This window comes from Rousettus aegyptiacus, unplaced genomic scaffold (assembly GCF_014176215.1).
Source record: "Rousettus aegyptiacus isolate mRouAeg1 unplaced genomic scaffold, mRouAeg1.p scaffold_m13_p_1, whole genome shotgun sequence".
Taxonomy (NCBI): domain Eukaryota; kingdom Metazoa; phylum Chordata; class Mammalia; order Chiroptera; family Pteropodidae; genus Rousettus; species Rousettus aegyptiacus.
Window position 1 is genome coordinate 20,898,917 of NW_023416284.1, and position 17,168 is coordinate 20,916,084.

A 17,168-nucleotide genomic window follows, 5' to 3' on the forward strand; every position below is an offset into this window, starting at 1 on the left:
CAGCTTCCATAACTGAGAGAGAATAAATTCTTGTTGTTTAAGCCACCCAGTCCGTGGTACTCTGTTATAGCAGTCCTAGATGCCTAATACACAAGGGAAGCCCAAGACAGGCATGTGTCTGTCCCAGAGAGGAACGCTGACCAAGTATTAGGGCCCAAGTCTCTCCTTTGACAGATTGTGTCCCTCTGAGGCATCATGACTCATTGGACAGCCCCACCCCACACACGGAGGCTGTGTGTACTTAACAGGCATAGGCACTCTTAGTTAAGGTTGGCCTCTGTGACAAGCCCATGCACAGCCTCACTGGGTGTGGCAAGTGCCTTACTACCAATGAAGATGAAATGTCAGTCTGGGTAAGAGGCACAGCTTCTCCCTGTCATTTCACTGGTGTGAGAGGCTCAGCATCTCTTCCTGAGGCCTCAGCTCTGGTGACAAGCCCAATCACACTCACTGGAGTTCCTTTCCATTCAAGACAGACAGAGGAGGCAGCACCCGTATAACTGGTCCCACTGTGCTCACCTCATGGAACACCCTTTAAAGCCTTCCCTAATGACAAGCCCGAATCCACGCCACCATACATCTCTGATATGGGGTGAGAAAGACAAATGTCAGAATGTTATGTATACAGAATATTCTACATTTATGTGGAAAACACAACCAAAAAATTCATGAAAAAGGACATATTTTTCACAGGTACATAGAACATGTATGTCAATACATGGAAAAAGATCTCGAATGATCACATTAAAACAATACTGGTTATTTCTGGGGAATAATACTGTGTTTGGAGGCTTCAGGCAAAGAGTTTGGCTTTACCTGTAATGTTTGCAATTCCTTCCTCCCTCCCTCCCTCCCTCCTTCCTTTTTTCCTTCCTCCCTTTTCTTAACGAGTTGAGTGTGTTTGTAAATTGTGTAATTAAAAATTAACTTTAAAAAAGCAAATTGCAAAACAGTATTTATAATATGATCCAATTTTGGTTATAATATAATAATACAGTTAAATCAAAATATGTACCAAAAAATGGGGAAATCAAATTGTTGAAAGTTGACAACTCTGTATAAGGTGGCGTTGGAAATGGTATTATGGGAGAATTTTGACTTTCAATGATGCACTCACAAAAACATCTATAACATTTTAATTTTTTATAAGGATGTATTAGTATTGGGAAAAAATCTAAAAATACGAAAAAAAAAATCAGTGTTAGAAAATGGGAGAATAGGTTAGAACAAACAGTTCGGTCAGTGACACCAGGGAAGCATTGGAGCGAGGTGGGCCTATCCAGGGCCACTAGGTACAGCTGCACAGGTTGGGCGCGATTCGCACAGCCACAGGTTATGGCATCTCCAACAGGCGAAGCCGGAGCTGGAGTAGATGAGGCTTCCTCCTGAGAAGCAGTGGGGTTGCCAGGAGTGGGGTCTGTCACAGGATTTTGCTTCGGGAGGATAGCGCCATGGTGAGTGTGGCTGCACATCATGCATGAAAACCTTCGGTAGAGGTGAACGGGCCTGTCTCATTGTGAAGGCTCAGTGGGCTGCCCTGGGATTGTGACTGGAATCCTCCAACGAGTCCTAGCTTTGCTGGGCATGTTTGGACTTGACATGCAGGAGAGACCCAGAGGGAGTTAGCAGGCCTGTCAGGCCCAAGGGAAGTGGCTAGCTGGGTACTCAGGGGTGCCTGCGATGGGTCACTTGCTCAAGGAAAGCTGTTGGCTATTAGGCCTGGACAGAAGTTGAGCCTCTGAGGGCGCTGTTGGGTCTGCCGCCCTGGTAAAGGCTTGTCAAATGGGATTAAACTGTCTCAGCTAGGCCAGAGTGACATGCCGTCGAAAGGAAGCCTCATGAATGGTCCTGTTCCTCCACACTCAGCCCCTCCTGTGTTCTTTCTTCCCCTACATGGGAGGCCGGGAAGATGCGTGGTTGTGGGTAAGAGATGGGGATGGACAGAGGAGCAAACTGGGCCCTCCTTGTCCTTACCTTGATACTCCAGCTTGAACCCTGGCCGGTTCTGGGAGTGGTCGCTGTGGAAATACACGGTGGTCTCGTGGGCCGTGGAGAGCAGGGCGCTTGGAAGCTCGCTTCCACTGAATCTGCCCATCATGCGGCTGGTCTCATGCGGGCCGTTCCGGATTTCGATGAAGTCATGATTGGGCTCGGTGGAGAAGTTCAGGAACTGGATGTGAGCTCCTGGGAGCAAGACAGAGGCAGGCAGTGCCCAAAGCAATATATAGTCTTGTTTCAAATGTGCCGCCTCAGGAAACTGCTTCCTGCCAGAGCCCACGTGTCCCTACCGCTGACTTCCTATCCAATCAGGATTCCCAGGACAGACTGCAGGAGGTGCGGGGCCAGCCCAGCCTCTTATCTTCAGTCTGGACTGAACTTAAAAAGTATGCTATTCACTCAAAAAGGAAGAGTGTCTGTCATTTCTGAGCTCCATCTTGAGTCCATTTTATTTTATTAAAAACAAAGTTCAGGATTGACATTTAATTTGTGATTCTTATGTTTCATATTAGTGTAAAAACAGCTTTGCTACGATAAACTTTTTACTTAAAAATAATATCCCGTCCACAAACTCAACTGAAAGACATGAACTTCAAGACTAGTATTTTCTAGAACACTTATGATAATTCAGGAATATAAAACTTAGGAGAATATGTTGTCCCATCTGTTCATTAAGCCAAGGGAGGTTTATACTTTGGGATCTTAATGGATTAATCAAGTTCTCCTAACAACCTGACAGGTTAAATGGCTTAATTTACATAATAATATATTCTTTAGAGAATGGAGGTGGGAATATTCATATTTGTTTATGATAAGATTTCTTAAAATTGGAGTACTATTAAAAATAATACTGAAAAAATATATTCACCGAGCACAGGAAACTGTCCACAACGTTAATTGTGAAAATCTGATCGCATAATAGTAGGTTGAATATAATTCTCATTTTTGAATTTAAAAACTAGAAAAATATTCATTGATTTGCTAACAATATTTGTTGAACATTTGCCATGCATCAGGGCTGTGTGAGGCATGGCACAGGGATGAACAAGACCTACAAGGTCGCTTTCTTTTAATGGTGAGGATTAAGCTGTTAGTGATTGCATGGTGGGGTTACAGATAATTTTTATTTTTAAAATTTGCTCATATGTACTTTCCAATTTGCTTAGAGTGAGTTCATATATGATTTTTTTTTTGCAGCTGATTATTTAAAGAATAAAATAAGACTTGACATATAATGTTAAATACGTTTTATGTCTCCTGCTTTATCCCATTCCCTACTTCCTTCCACAGAGGCAATCACTATCATAAATGTGGAAGCTATCCTTCTAGTTCATGCTTTTAAGATTCATAAGTAATACTCGTGTTTATTTGTTTTAAACATTTACATAAATGATATGCTTTATCTACAGTTTTCCAAACCTATTTTTTATTCAACGTTGTGTTTTTCAAGGTCTTTCCAAGTTGATATACAAAGACATAGTTCATTGATTTTGACGACACATTAATTAATTCTAATTTATGAATTATCCAACAACACTATTCACTTCCCTACTAACGAACATGTAGATTGTTTCCAAGTTGTGGATAATTTTGCAATGAGCGCTATTGTACATATCATGCGTGGAGCCTATGCTCTCCACCCCACTGCCCATGCATCATCCCAACGCTGTGGGCTGCATGTCTATCAAAGGATTGCAGGGCTTCTGAACTGAGCTCCTGGAAAGAACTGGATGTGATCACTGTCATCTAGTGGCAGTAGCTTGTAAATGTAGTGTCTCTTTATATGCTGAAGCCATGTTAGGGACTGTGTTAGAGTTCAACATTCATTTAAAAGCAATTGGACCCTGCAGGAGGCTTATTCTCCAGGGGCAGAATAGGCACTCAGGACCTAGAGATAGAGCATTCTGGTGGCTGAACATCAGGGCTTAGAGAGAACAGGGATGTGCCCCCCATTTAAACTTCCTTTTCTCTTGGATGTTGTTCTCCCCCACCATGTCTCTATCATCTGAGGTTCTTCTGGCCCATGTATGGAAGCAGAGCTAAAGAGTCTCCTAGCTCCTCTTTCCTCAGTGTCTCAACATCTGGAGTTTCCCAAGGCTTCTGATGTCATCATCATTTTGCACCTTGATCATCTGTCCTTGGTTTTCTTGAAAAAATGGTATCAAATATAAGACTCCATCCCTCGGAGGGTCACTGGCCCCTTTCCACCCCTTGGAACAGATTGAAAGAGGGCCAGTTTAGATCACTTTCTCCTGAAAGCCCTTTCTCCATCAGAAGACCTACTCTAGGCTGAATAATAAAGGACCAAATAGGTGGTCTTCATTCCCAAGGTCACAGACTGGAAGATTACAGGCCTGTGCAGGAAAGGTCCCCTTGGGACATTCTGTTCCCGGGAACAGAGCAGTGACTTGGGCAAGATGACTTATGTGGACGGCCCATCTGTTCCATGTCAGCACAAGTCTTTTTCTCTTCAACCAAGATATTTGGGGTTAAATTTTATTCTGAGTGCACCATAGATGAATCATTGGCAATTAAATTTTGCACCCAGATCACTGTCTTTCACAGTGGCATACTCTATCTCCACAAGAAAACACCTCTCGATCTCTAAGGCTAGCCAGAATATGCCTATGAAGAATGCAAACTCAATTTCATGTTGACCTTGGCTCGATTTAATTAGGATGAGAAATTGGATATTTAGTTAAAAGCACAATTCGAGGTCCGGTCTCTGTAAAATAGACTTTTTTTTCCTTTTCTTTAACCATCCCTAAGTAATTTCTCATTCTACAGTCCTGGATTTCAGCTTGCTACTCAAATAATAAAAACAATGGCAATTCCTAACACTCTCAACCCCGCAATTAATGTTCTCAAAGCATTCATCTCTCCCATTCTTAACCGAGCCCACAATTGTACAAGAGGTCAATAGATAAGGAAATAGAGAGGCAGAGAGCTAAATTGCCTGAGCCACGGTTTTTCAGACAGTTGTCCAGAGTCCTGGGTGTGAAGACTCACCAAAGCCCACAGGCAGCACGATTTTCCAGGAGCAGTCCATGTTGCTGGGGTAGTTGCCTGGGAAACCGGGGCTCAGGATCACCCCCTCCATTTCTTCCACTGCTCCCCCACACTGTGCTGTGACAATGAGACCAGAGGGTTAGGGCAGCACTAAAGAGCATACGGGGCCATACCAGCATTTGGATGCTCCCTTAGAGCAGCAGTTTTCAACCTTTCCCAAGTCATAAACCCCTTTGAAACCCTTTCTAAAGAAACTTATACTTCATTTCTTTTAAAAAAACTGCACACATGGGCAAAACTTGTTATGTAAATTCAGTAAGGACTGCCCAGCATCCTAGGACCATGTAGTAGTCCACAAACCCAAGTTGTGGACTCTAGACCTTGAGCATGCCCTTCACAAGTTAGTTCTCTTAGTGAGGTCACGCAGCACAAGTCTGCTCCATGAGAAGCACAGCCACTTCTTACTTTACCCTTAAATCTCCCTCTCCTCATTGTCCAGTCAACTCTTCCAAGATTGAAGAAAAAGGATCAAGGAAAAGGACTGGCATGCATTGATTCCCTACTCTGTGCCAGACACCACGCCAGGACTTTTATAAATTTATACTCCATGGGGTTGGGTGGGCAATAGATTAGCCTCACCATGAACCTGCCCTCAGAACTTTGACATATGCCCTTGGCCAAAGTGACTGTGATTAGCATTCCACAAGGAGCCAGTCACAAGAAGCTGGGCATCTGAAACTCCAATGGAGGTGACTTCTGAGTCATCAGAGGATGCAGAGCTGCGGCATGACTATGGCCTGGACAGTTGGCATCAATACTTTGCTTTCACATCTTATTAGGACAAAGTTGTGTGAGCAGAAAGGGGTTAGCCATGCATGGATCCCCAGAGAAAGGAGCAGAAGGCAGGGATTTGCAGTGTCTAGGCAAATGCTTTCTGGGAAGAAGGTTCTGTTTAGACCTGAACAGGGCAGTGCCTGGATTAAGAGCAGGAGCTCCAGCATTGACCATGAGGGACACAATCCCAAGGCTTCCACTTCCTGTGTGAAACCCCTCCACACCTCAATTTCCCCCATGAAATGGAGCTAACAACAGCATCCATAACACAGGGTTGTTATGAGGTTGCAACAGGAAGGACCACACTTCACTCGGGACTGGGGCCGGCACATCCAATGGCAGCTGCTGTTAACGTGAGTGCTTTTCTTGGCAGGGCTTTTGTATTATGTAATGAAGGAAAGCGCCCTGGGCTGACCAGTCACATTTTTGACTGCTCGGCAGACTACTGGGCCCTGTACCTGGTGAGATCACAGAAGGAAAATGCCATTAAGCCTATGACACTCCTTCGACTCACCTTGCTCCTAATCTCAAGGTCAGCCTTGAGGGGCACTTTACAGTTGCCCAGGCATCAGAGGAACCTAAGTATCCATTCCTGACCTTATCGCTTTCTTTTTAACCCTAAAAACCTTAGTTTTCCTACTTATAAAAATGAGGATCATGAAGAAACATATGGCTCCATGCCTTGCACATAGTAGACTTTCAATAATTGTTAGTTTTTCCCTGCACCGATCTGACTAGAAGTTTCTGAGGGTGAAGATCCCTTATTTTCTTGTACCCACTGATCTCTTTATCATTGCTTAGCACAGGGTAGGAGACCAAACCAAGCTAAGTTCTCATTTTGCATGTAACCCTCCGCGTTTTCCTCTTAGTAGATTTTATCTGTCTGTCCCATGAAAAGTCATAGGAGAAAGCCCAAAGTGCCTAGAAGGTCCATTTGGCCAATTACTTGGAATGAGAATGGTCATCATAACCTTTTCAAACCTGTCATTTTCCATTTGGTGGGCGAAGGTTTCCAAAAGTCATGAAAGCCTGGAGTGAGAATTAGAGTTTACGAAAACATCAAGCCTAAAGCTACTGCCTGTGAACACACCCAGAATACCAAACTGCCTTTTGATTTGAACTAGACGATATGTCAGTGAGTACAAATCCCTGGTAGAAAATGGGTCTGAATGAACGGGAAAAGTCCGGGCTCTCTTACCGATACAGAGCGGAGGCGGGTAGTTCCAGCGCCGCACGGTTCCGGGCATGCAGGAGATGTGGGCGTGGCCCTGGAGGAATCGGGAACATGGGTGGGCTAGCGGCCCCCACGCGCACGATTGTATGTAGGAGAGCTCGTTCAGGGGCTTTGTGTTAGGGAACAAGATACATTAATCCACTGTGGGATGGGGAGTGAGGCAGAGGGAGAGAGGTTTTGGGAAGGATGCTTTTAACAGCCATTACTATAGAAGTCTCATTACTCAAGCTTCCTTGTGAGCTTCTTTTAATTGCTAGATTCCCTCATGGGCTTCAAAGGAAAATTTAATTTTCCTAAAGTCTAATCAAACCAAAACTTTGCAGGAGCACATTGGAGGCTGGCTTATGCCAAATCACTAAAGTCAGCAAAGTTTGTCTTTTGCATAAACAGCTCCAGGAGGGGAAGATGATCCTCGGGGGAATTGGGGGACTGCTCACTATTCTTTGGTGACTGTAGCTCTGCTGGTGCAAGGCTGGCCAAGCACATCTCAAGGGACACCTGTTTCTTGGGTGTCCAGGGGAGGTACCTGGAGGGCGTATCCAGGCTCACACTGGAAAGAGACCACATCATTCACCAAGTAGCGCTCGCCAGTCTTCACCCCATTACTTGGCACGGCAGGTTCTGGACAACTGCTCAGGCCCACAGCTAGACAAGACAGACAGATGGGAAGGAGAATGGATCAGCCCAGGAGGTAAGTGCGACTGTAGGCTGAGGGCAATGCTGGCAGCAGGGAGAAGGGTGTCTCCAAATTGGGCTTTCTCTGCTCTTGGCGTCTAGGCTAGCTCCTCCCAACCCCGTCACCTCACAGCGCACAGAAAAAATTAGAATATTTATATGGCACAGAGGTTCCACAGACCAAAGCTCCTTGGTGGCAGGTGGGTATCATCTGAGAACTCTGGCTGCTGCCTGCCCCCTGGGCTCCCCAGAAAGCCTTTGGGGCAGGAGAGCTAGGTTGCTGCTCCAGCCTTGGCTCTAAGCCCCCAGACTCCTCTGTATGAGCAGCTCCCACATCACTCCTGCCTCCGACTCCCAACTTCTTTCCATTTTCCTTGCCCTAAGAAGACATTTCCCAAGGGCTAAGAAATTAGGAGAGAGGCAAATGAAGGGCAAGAAGGAAGGAGAGCAGTTATCACAGGGACATCCCAGTGATGCTTGGGGGCTCCGAGAGTCCCACTCTCTGAGATGAAGCCCTCCACTGCCTTCTTTCTCCTGTTGTTTTTAAGGTCAGGGCAGCTTCTTTCTGGAAGCAGTACTGGGGCTCCTCATACTTCGCCTCCTATGGCCAGCTCTGGCCCTCACTCATCGCTGGACTCACAATAGCTTCCCTCTTGTTCCCTACCTAAGCCACTGCTATCCCCATCCATCCTGCACTCACGGGCAATTTATGTTCTTAAATTCTCTCTGTGAATTATGGAGTTTCCTTGCTTAGCAATTTGAAGTGGTGGGTCCCTATCATCTATTATATGGAGTCTCGCCTTATCATCCTGACATTATATATAGGACCTTCATGGTCTTGGCCTGGTCCTTTTCAAGATCACCTTATGGGATCTCAGGTGGTCCTCCTTCACTCTCCTTTCTTGACTTTTTGAATTCAATCTATGTTCATTTACTCCTCATTATATACCCAGCATTGTACACAGTGCTTTGCTAGGACATCCATCTTAATCTTCCTTCCCTACTTCCTCTCTCTGTCCGCTCACACCATCATCACTGGGGCAACACTCACTGAGCACTTCGCATCAGCAAGGCTAGAGTGAGTATGCCACACACATCATCTCATTCCCTTGAAACAGGTCTTAACATCCCATTTCACAGGTGAAGATGCAGGCTAGGAGGCCCAGAGACGTGTCCTTAGTAAGCCACAGAGTTGGGATGCAAGTCAAACCCAGTCTGGCTCCAGGCCTGCCCAAGTAGAGGTCAAACCCCCAGGGCTACATGAGCTCATGTCTGAGCCCAGCCCTGCTCTCACTGCCTCCCCTCCTGAAATCATTCTCATCTTCTTTGAATTCCTGCTTGGCTGACTCTTACAGCAAATAGGAGGGTAGCATCTCCTGACTGGTGGGCTTTACACATCTCTTTTGCCCCGCAAGAGCCCATCTGTAGGCGAGGGCACTTAAGATGCATGAAATAAATCCCTATGTATTTATTGATGGATGGGACTTGGAGTGCGCCTCTTATGGACGAGGGCCAGAAGACTCACGACAAGGCAAAGGGATAGTTGTAAACTAAGTTCTCTGCCTACTTCAAAGCACTCTTCTTTTACCTGTTTGGGCTAAGAGACTTTGTGGTTGGGTCTAACCCTGGGCACCCACATGGCCAGAAAGTTTGGGAGAGGGTGCCCTATCTATCAGCATTCCTGTCAGAGAGCTTTTGGTAGATCCCAGATCCCTTGGGGAACCCAGTGTATGCAGTGCCTTCAGGAAGCCACGCTCTTGTGGAAAAGCAATGGGAAGAACTGGCCAGCCTAGGATGCCCCAGACCCATCTTCTTGTGCAGTAGCTGACGAATCCCCATTCCATATTCAGAACTAAGATTCTACATGTGCATGAGATAACTACATGTCCCCCGCCCCCCCCCCCCTTTGGAGGGAAATTTATATATAACAAAATGTACAAATCCTAAGTGTACATTGGCTGAGTTTTGACAAATGCAGGCACCTGTATAACCTAAATCCCTAACTATACAACATTACTATCACTCTAGAAAGTTCCCTCATGTTCTTCTCAGATAACTACTGTTCTACATGTGCTTTTAAGAAGTGAATGTGAGGCTTGGAAATGAAGGCTATTTGGGCCTATGTCCACAAATCTGAGCAGCTGGGACAAAAGACCTAAAGGACAGAATTGAAACAATCAGTAAACTGAATTTGAAGTATTTCATCTTGGCTGTCATATTGTTATTTTCTCCCCACTCCTCCCTGTACACCAAGCAGACTATAACTCAGTATTTAGTGGGGTGATCGTAACTTAGTAACCTGAGATCTCTTTACTGGAAAGTCAGTGATGGACAGAAGGAGGAGAGGCAGCGAGAAAGCCAGAGCAAAAGGGTATGGTGGGAGAAAAAATGGAATGGGGAGAAAAGTGAGGCCAGAGAAAGAGGGAGACAGAGAAAATCATTCTAATTTCTCTTTTGTTGCATAGCTTGATTTTATTTAAGCTATGCTTGCAACAGAGGAAGAATTATTTTTTATCATATGCAATTTATTACTTTTGAAAGCATATTGTTCCATTTCCATTTCAATTAAATAAACATTAAGTATGAGTCACAGCAGTAGATATGACTTTTCAGTACCCTTCAAAACCATTTGCCTCTACAATAGCAATTAATTCTCCCCTTCTGCACCTCTTTGTAGATTGTACACAAAACAAAAATATAACCACTGGGTCTTGGCTCCTCGGAATTTCAGTTGCCAAATACTAATGGGGACCTCAGTTTTCCCCATCATAAAAGGACAGTGCATGATAAATATCAGGTATTAGAAAACTACCGGTTCTCTAAAACAAAGAGAAGAGGTGAATTTTTCCTGGGAATGAGGCAGTAGAATGACAAAGAGGTTTAAGAAGGAAGTATATCTTTGGGAGAAGAAAATAAAGAGAAGACTCTAAGAAACATTTAAGGACTTGAATTAAAATATTGGAGAAGGACACAAAACTGGAAAGAACAGAGAAAAGAGAGTAAAAGAAAACATGTGAATTTCTCGAGAGACCCAGGATACCTCACTCCACCAGCTGAGTAAAGCCTCGGAGGTCTGCAGGGGAAGCTCTCAGAGGTTCCTGTCCTATTCTCTACCTTTCAGAGTCTTGGCTTCAAGCTGTTCCGGGTCTCTCCTATTAGGTACACTCTTCAGTTCTTTCAGGCCATGAGCATCCTGGTATCTAGCTAATCCTCTCCCATTCACCTGGATAAAGCTCATTAGTTTTGCAGACCAGTTGGTCATCTGCATAACATCCAATGCTGACCCTATTAAGTTTCTATTACCAAGTGAGGCTTCCATCTGCACAGGCCCATGCTGTCACAGATGGTCAAGCAAATCATGCCTTCCCACATTTCCAAAGATAATTGTGTCACAGAACCAGGGGTTGGAGAGGCCAGTTTTTAAGATTGGAGAACACCCCTATGTTCTTATATCTCAAATTATATGCTGGGCATAGGCCAATGGGCAAGCCCCTTTCCCATTCCTTGTGTGGGCACAGAGAAAACATACAGGTTTCTGAGTAACTAACATCTGGGTGAGAATCCCATCTCCACCATTTACTGCCTGTGTAGCCTTGAAGAGGTTTCAGACCTTCTCTGAGCCCTAGTGTTCTTATCTAGGTCTGTGATAAGGCTCCAGTGGGATGGAGAAAATACAGTCCCAGTATGACCCCTACTCTTTGTGGGTACTCAGTATCTGTCAGTTCCCACCCTGAACCCTGTACACAGCTGAGACCCTGGATTCTCACTTTTGTACTCCAAGTGGAAGCCGGCTGCCGACACGCTGATATCTGAGTAGAAATGAAGGTAGAGCTGGTTTGAGGTGCTGTTCAGAAGGGCGGGAACAGTTGTTCCTAGGGCAAGAGACGGGACATTCAGGCTTAGCTTCCCCTGCTCCCAAGTTCCTCCCTCTTCCTCTTGCTTTTGCTGCCTGCTGGTGTTCTGCTCCCAAGGCCCCCAAATGTTCCCAATTGTCATGCCTGCTGAATGACAAATTAGCACCCCTCAGAGTGCTGGGTCTCTCATGTCCAAGGGAGAGGGCGGGAAAGACCTCGAACAACTTCCTGCAAAATGGGGAGTGGCAGAGCCTCATGCCCGGAGTAGGGTTCTTCAGGTGGCCTATGAGTTTGGTCCCCTTTCAGTCATCCTCAAAATAACTCTGATGTGTGTCATTATCTTGGCAATCTAGGCAATGTAGACTTTTTATATGGGGCATATGTCTCCTTTTCATATCTTGGCAAAATGGGTTCTGGGGCCTGGAAGACCCAAATAATTGACCTGGTCATTGGGCAAAAACATACACCACACTCAGTCAGAAGTCCACCGCCGGAAAGGAAAATGGTGTAGGCATTTCGGAAAAAAGTTTTTCAGTTCCTCAAAAACGGTAAATATAGAGTTACCATATGCCCAGGAATTCCACTCCTAGGTATATACCCAAGAGAATTGAAAACACACGTCCCCATAGAAACTTGCATGTGAATATTCATAGCAGCATTATTTATAATTAGACAAAAAGTGGAAACATCCAAATGTTCACCAACTAATGGATGAATAAACAAATGAGGTCTATTTATCTTATAAAGTACTAATACATGTTACAATTAATGACACTTGAAAACAATCCGTCGAGTGAAAGCAGACGGACACAAAAGGGCACATATTGTAGGATTCCATTTATATTAAATGTCTGGAACAAGCAAATCCAGAGACGGAAAGTAGGTTAGTGGTTGCCAGGAGACGGGGTGGGGGGCGATGGGGAGTGGGTGCAGATGGGTACCTGGCTTCTTTTTGGGGTGATGAAAATGTTCTGGGATTAGACAGCAATGATAATCTAGAACTTTGTGAATATACTAAAACCCACTGGATTTTATGCCTTAAAATGGTGAATTTTATAGGTATGGGAATTATAACTCAATACTAATGCTGCTCCTCCTAATGATAAAGTCACCTACCGCCCTCCGAGTCGAGGACCTTGGAAGCCCCACCTCACCTGAGAAACTTCCCAGCATGGTCACAGTGTTGTCTGCACCGTCAAACACTTCCAGGGAGTCCCAGTTCTGCTCTGTGACGAAACTGATGACTTGAATCTGGGAAGGCAGAGGGAATGAATTGTTGGTTCGACAGCCTGTGCCCCTCCCTCCCTCTTGCATGTAATTAATTCAGTTATTGAGCAACTACTCTAGGCCTGACGCTGTGTTAGATCCTTCCAATACGAATGAGATGCAATCTCTACCCCTGAGGAACTCTGTCCAGTGGGGGAGATGGAAGTGAAATGAATGACAATAAGGCTGTGAATGGGGAAAGGAAATTTCGGAAAGAGGGAATACTTCAATCTGATCGGCTTTCTGTGTGTCTCTCAAACATTCCTCGGATTTCCCCATTTTCCTGTCTGGACTGCATCAGACACCGCGCAGTAACCCCCTGCGGGCTGGACCTGTTCACCTCAAGTCGCTGCTTGCTGCCCCTCCATTGGCCTCTTCCACGCCACCACACCAGTTCTGGGGCCTCCTGCACTTGGCTCTGACCACTGGGCATCTGTTATGGCTCTAATTCTGTCCCTACAATTCAGGCTGCAAGTACGACACCCTAGGTGTGTGCTTTCTCCATGCTTCATCTGTACTTGTCAGTTTGCTCCTTCCCCTCACCTGCGATGTCCCCTCTTTTGTCCCTCACAATCTTAAGAAAAAAAATTCTATGAGCCATTTGAAAAATATCTCCTATGACTCCTCCCCAGTCTTTGTAGTCCAGCTCTAGGCCGACTTCCTCCTTATGGCCTTCCTTGATGACCCAAGCAGGGCGCCCCCCACCCCTCCTCCCTGAGTTACCTCTCTCCCTGTGCCCCCTGAAGCTCATGGCCACAAGCTATTGTGTTTTCTTGTCTGTGGGGCTCGCCTCCACGCCTGGCCCGAAGGGCAGGGACAGGGCTACATCTCCTCCCAGCCACCTGTCTGACCCAGGTGTCCCCTTAAGCCTACCTGGATGCCAGCACCTTCGGGGACCATGATCTTCCACACGCAGTTGAGGCTGTTGAGGTAGGGCTCAGGGAAGCCAGGGGACAGGATGGTGCCCCTGCGTTCCGTGAGGTTGCCCCCGCACGGCACTGGGAGGAGGCAGCTCTGGTTAGAAGCTCTTCCCGCCTGTCTTTGTGGATCCCCCATGAGAACCTTCCCAAACGGACTTCTCAGGGCTCACCAGCCTGCTTGTCACTCCTGCCCCTGCTGGCTTCTCCAGGACGGCCCCACTCTCACCTCTTCCCATGCCTCCTCTCCATGCCCACCTCCCCCTGCAGGGGCCTAGACCCATACTCCTCTCTCACACATGGACCTCCCCTCCCAATGCCTAGCAACCCCAGCTCCTCCTCCAGGCTGTCTTCACATCCAACCCGCAGCTGCCAGGTCTTGCTGCCTCCTTCAGAGAGAAAGGACTGTTTGCTGGCCACCCCCTTCCCAAGTGCTGGTTGTTCAGGTACTCACCCACACATGCTGGTGCTGAGACATTCCACTGGGCCAAGGCCCCGGGAACAGGGAGGCACTCGATTTCTGGGGACCCCTGCAGGGCATAGCCGGAGCTGCATTCGAAGCGGACGATGGCTCCCACAGAGAAGTCACTGCCCAGCCTCTTGCCATAGCGCGGTTCGGGCACGGAGCTGCACTGCGTGGCGCTGGTTCGAGGCACCGCTGCAGGGGACAAGGGCGCTATGGGGCAGGCCTCTCCCCTCTAGAAACTGGCCCAGGGATGGACACACACAGAATGGAACTGAGATGGTCTGGATGGGACCCTGAGAGGTCCTGGGCACTTTCTTTTAAGGCAAAGGTAGGGGTCTTTCTAGGTTGTGCCTGTTGTACTGAAATATAGCTGGACACACAATGTTGCAGCCTCTGGAAACCTTGGGTGACAGTGTGAGTCCCTGGGCTCAGAATTCAGGCCCAGCTGTGTTCTTTGCCTTCCTAATGATGCCCCTCGCCCATCGGGGTCCCATGTCCCCTAACAGCGGAATGGTCCATCCTCTTCCAATTAAGTGCCTTCACCCTGCTTTTGGCCTCTTCTCCCACATGCCTTAAGACCCTGCCCAAGGCACTGCTCTCCATCACCTAAACCTCCTCTCCCTCTACTGACAATGTTAAATAGGACCCTTTAACCCAGGCCCCAGACATGGCGTCTCCTGTGGCAGGATTACCTTGTACAGGGAAACGCAACTCATCCTGGGTGGTCGAATGAATAGGACCACACTTAGAATGGGCCCTAGCAAAATGGACGTTCTCCTGAGCAAGGAGAGGTTGGGACCTGCAGGCGGAAGACAGAATGCTCCGAGACTCTGTCTCTTAGGACCAGTAAGGAAGAAATAAACATTGACGATCTGCTTGGTGCTACCTATTTTGTGAACTCTCTTTTAATCCTATCGATGAGGTCATATCATTACTTATTTTATAGGTGAGCAAACTGGGATGATGAGAGTTGGGGTAACTGGTGCCCATTTAGAAAGTGGCACAGCTAGGATTCAAATCCATGTTCTCCTCATTTCCAAGCCTGTGTTTTTGCTGGGCCTCATAGACAAGCCAAGCTCCATGGGAGAGAGTCTAGGGGATGTAATAGACAGCGTGTGTGTGTGTGTGTGTGTGTGTGTGTGTGTGTGTGTGTGTAGGGAGTTAGATTAGCTTCCTATGCCTGATCTCTCCCCTCATTTAAACATAAAGTTTGGCCCAAGAATTGTCTGTTGAGTAAGCAACTGTATAAAATTCAACTAACTTTAAGGAACTGCCTCACAAACTAATAACTGCCCTAAAGACTCTAAGAATGAAGCTTAGACTAGTGGGAAAAAGTTGCTGTTCTTTTGGTCACTGAGTCACAGAAGAACTGAGACTGCTTTCACCCCGCCCAAGTCCACGTCCTACATACCTTGGTAGACAAAGTGGAAGCCTTTGGCTGGTGCCTGGCCTTTGGCACTGAACTTAATGAGAACTTGATTGGAGGTGGCCAAGGGCAACGATTCTCCTGTCGAAATAAGAGGCAAGGAAGAAAGGGAGACAGTGAGTCCAGTAGTCAGGCCAAGCAGATAAAATCCTGGCCAGGAAGGAGAGGCTACCCACACCCCTCATAGCAATTCCTTCCACACTCCTGGTTTTCCTGAAATGAAATCTCACATTTTTATTGTACTTTTCAGTTTAAAGTTTGCAGAAGGCTTTCACATTCATGGTCTTATTTTGATTCATGGGTAATGGGAGGTTAGCATGACAAGAGTTCAGTACCCCTAGTTAATAGATCAGGAAAGAGAGGTTCAGAATGATTAAATGACCTGCCTCAAGAAGACAAAGCTTCTAAAGATGTGGTGACTCACAGGGATGGAGAAAACGGCCATTACTAACCTGACTGGTGGTTTGCTAAGAAAACAGTCATCAGTCTGATAGAAGAAAAATGGCACCAGCGTCTGGGAAGGAGGGTGCTGTGATCTTTGGAGAGTAACTGGCCTTTCCCAGATTCTCTGTGAAATGATCAGTAACTAGAGCGATCGTATAATTTATTGCTCATACTAGGATACTTTTGAGAGTAAAAGGGCATGCTATTAATAATTACGCTGGGAGAACCAAGGGAAAGCTGGGACTGCCCCAGGGAAAGCAGGACATATTGTCACCCAACCAATAACACACAATCTGGTGAAAACCCAATAGGCACAGAAAGCTTAGGGAGCCTGACAGCCTTTACATCAGAACACGAAGTGTATCTTCTGCTCGATGTGGTATAGATGGACAAAGTAAAGGCAGCACGAACTGGACCTGCAGCTGTGAAGTGTAGTCCTGCTCATCATCGCCTTCCAGTGGAAGCTGAGGGAATATGAGGTAGGATTCCCCTTTGAAGCCTTAGGGACACCTGAGAATGGCTGCTAGCTCCGCCATCAGAAGGGAAGTAGAGGTTACAGAAAGCTTCCAGGAAGCTCATATGATGCTTTTGGCCATGGGGAGTGGACAGCTTTTTGCATAGCACACTTAGATTTACATGTGACCCAGACAGCTGAGCCTAGCTAGGAGTCATTGCCCCAGCTAACTCCTGGCTTCTAAATAAAAAGAAACTCATGAAGACAAAGCCTCTCCTCATTATCACCACCATCTTTACCTCCTCTACACAATGGATGTGACCAGAACAAAACTCAACTTTTCCATCATCCCATCATCTAGCCTGACACGTGGATTGAGATTCCCATAATATCTTGCAGAATCCTTTTTTGACTTCCTGTCCTGGACATATGAAGACCTCCCTGTCCATGCTAAGCTAAGTGCATAGTAAAATTACTGGACATAAGAAGATTCTAAAGTTTTAAAGGAGAAAACTACTCTGAGAAATCAAAGCAAAAATTTTATATGAACTACCACAAAGAACTGGCAAAATCTCAAAAGATTGTCTGTCA

At 46.2% G+C, this 17,168-nt stretch overlaps 1 protein-coding gene across 5 annotated transcripts in view; it reads right to left on the reverse strand.

Moving 5' to 3' along the window:
• CSMD2 (CUB and Sushi multiple domains 2) overlaps window positions 1-17,168 on the reverse strand; it is a 544,176-nt gene that overhangs the window by 75,594 nt on the left and 451,414 nt on the right. For all 5 annotated transcript variants that reach the window (XR_001597587.2, XR_001597586.2, XR_001597588.2 and 2 more), the window contains exons 33-41: window positions 15,665-15,760; window positions 14,242-14,445; window positions 13,744-13,868; window positions 12,759-12,855; window positions 11,518-11,622; window positions 7,602-7,720; window positions 7,040-7,109; window positions 5,008-5,124; window positions 1,975-2,184 (exon numbers count right to left, since the gene is read on the reverse strand). Coding sequence is in view for 2 of the 5 variants with exons in the window: in XM_016150537.2 (XP_016006023.2) it covers window positions 1,975-2,184; window positions 5,008-5,124; window positions 7,040-7,109; window positions 7,602-7,720; window positions 11,518-11,622; window positions 12,759-12,855; window positions 13,744-13,868; window positions 14,242-14,445; window positions 15,665-15,760 (1,143 nt within the window). In the remaining 3 variants the exon portion in view is untranslated. The remainder of the gene's footprint in view (window positions 1-1,974; window positions 2,185-5,007; window positions 5,125-7,039; window positions 7,110-7,601; window positions 7,721-11,517; window positions 11,623-12,758; window positions 12,856-13,743; window positions 13,869-14,241; window positions 14,446-15,664; window positions 15,761-17,168) is intronic.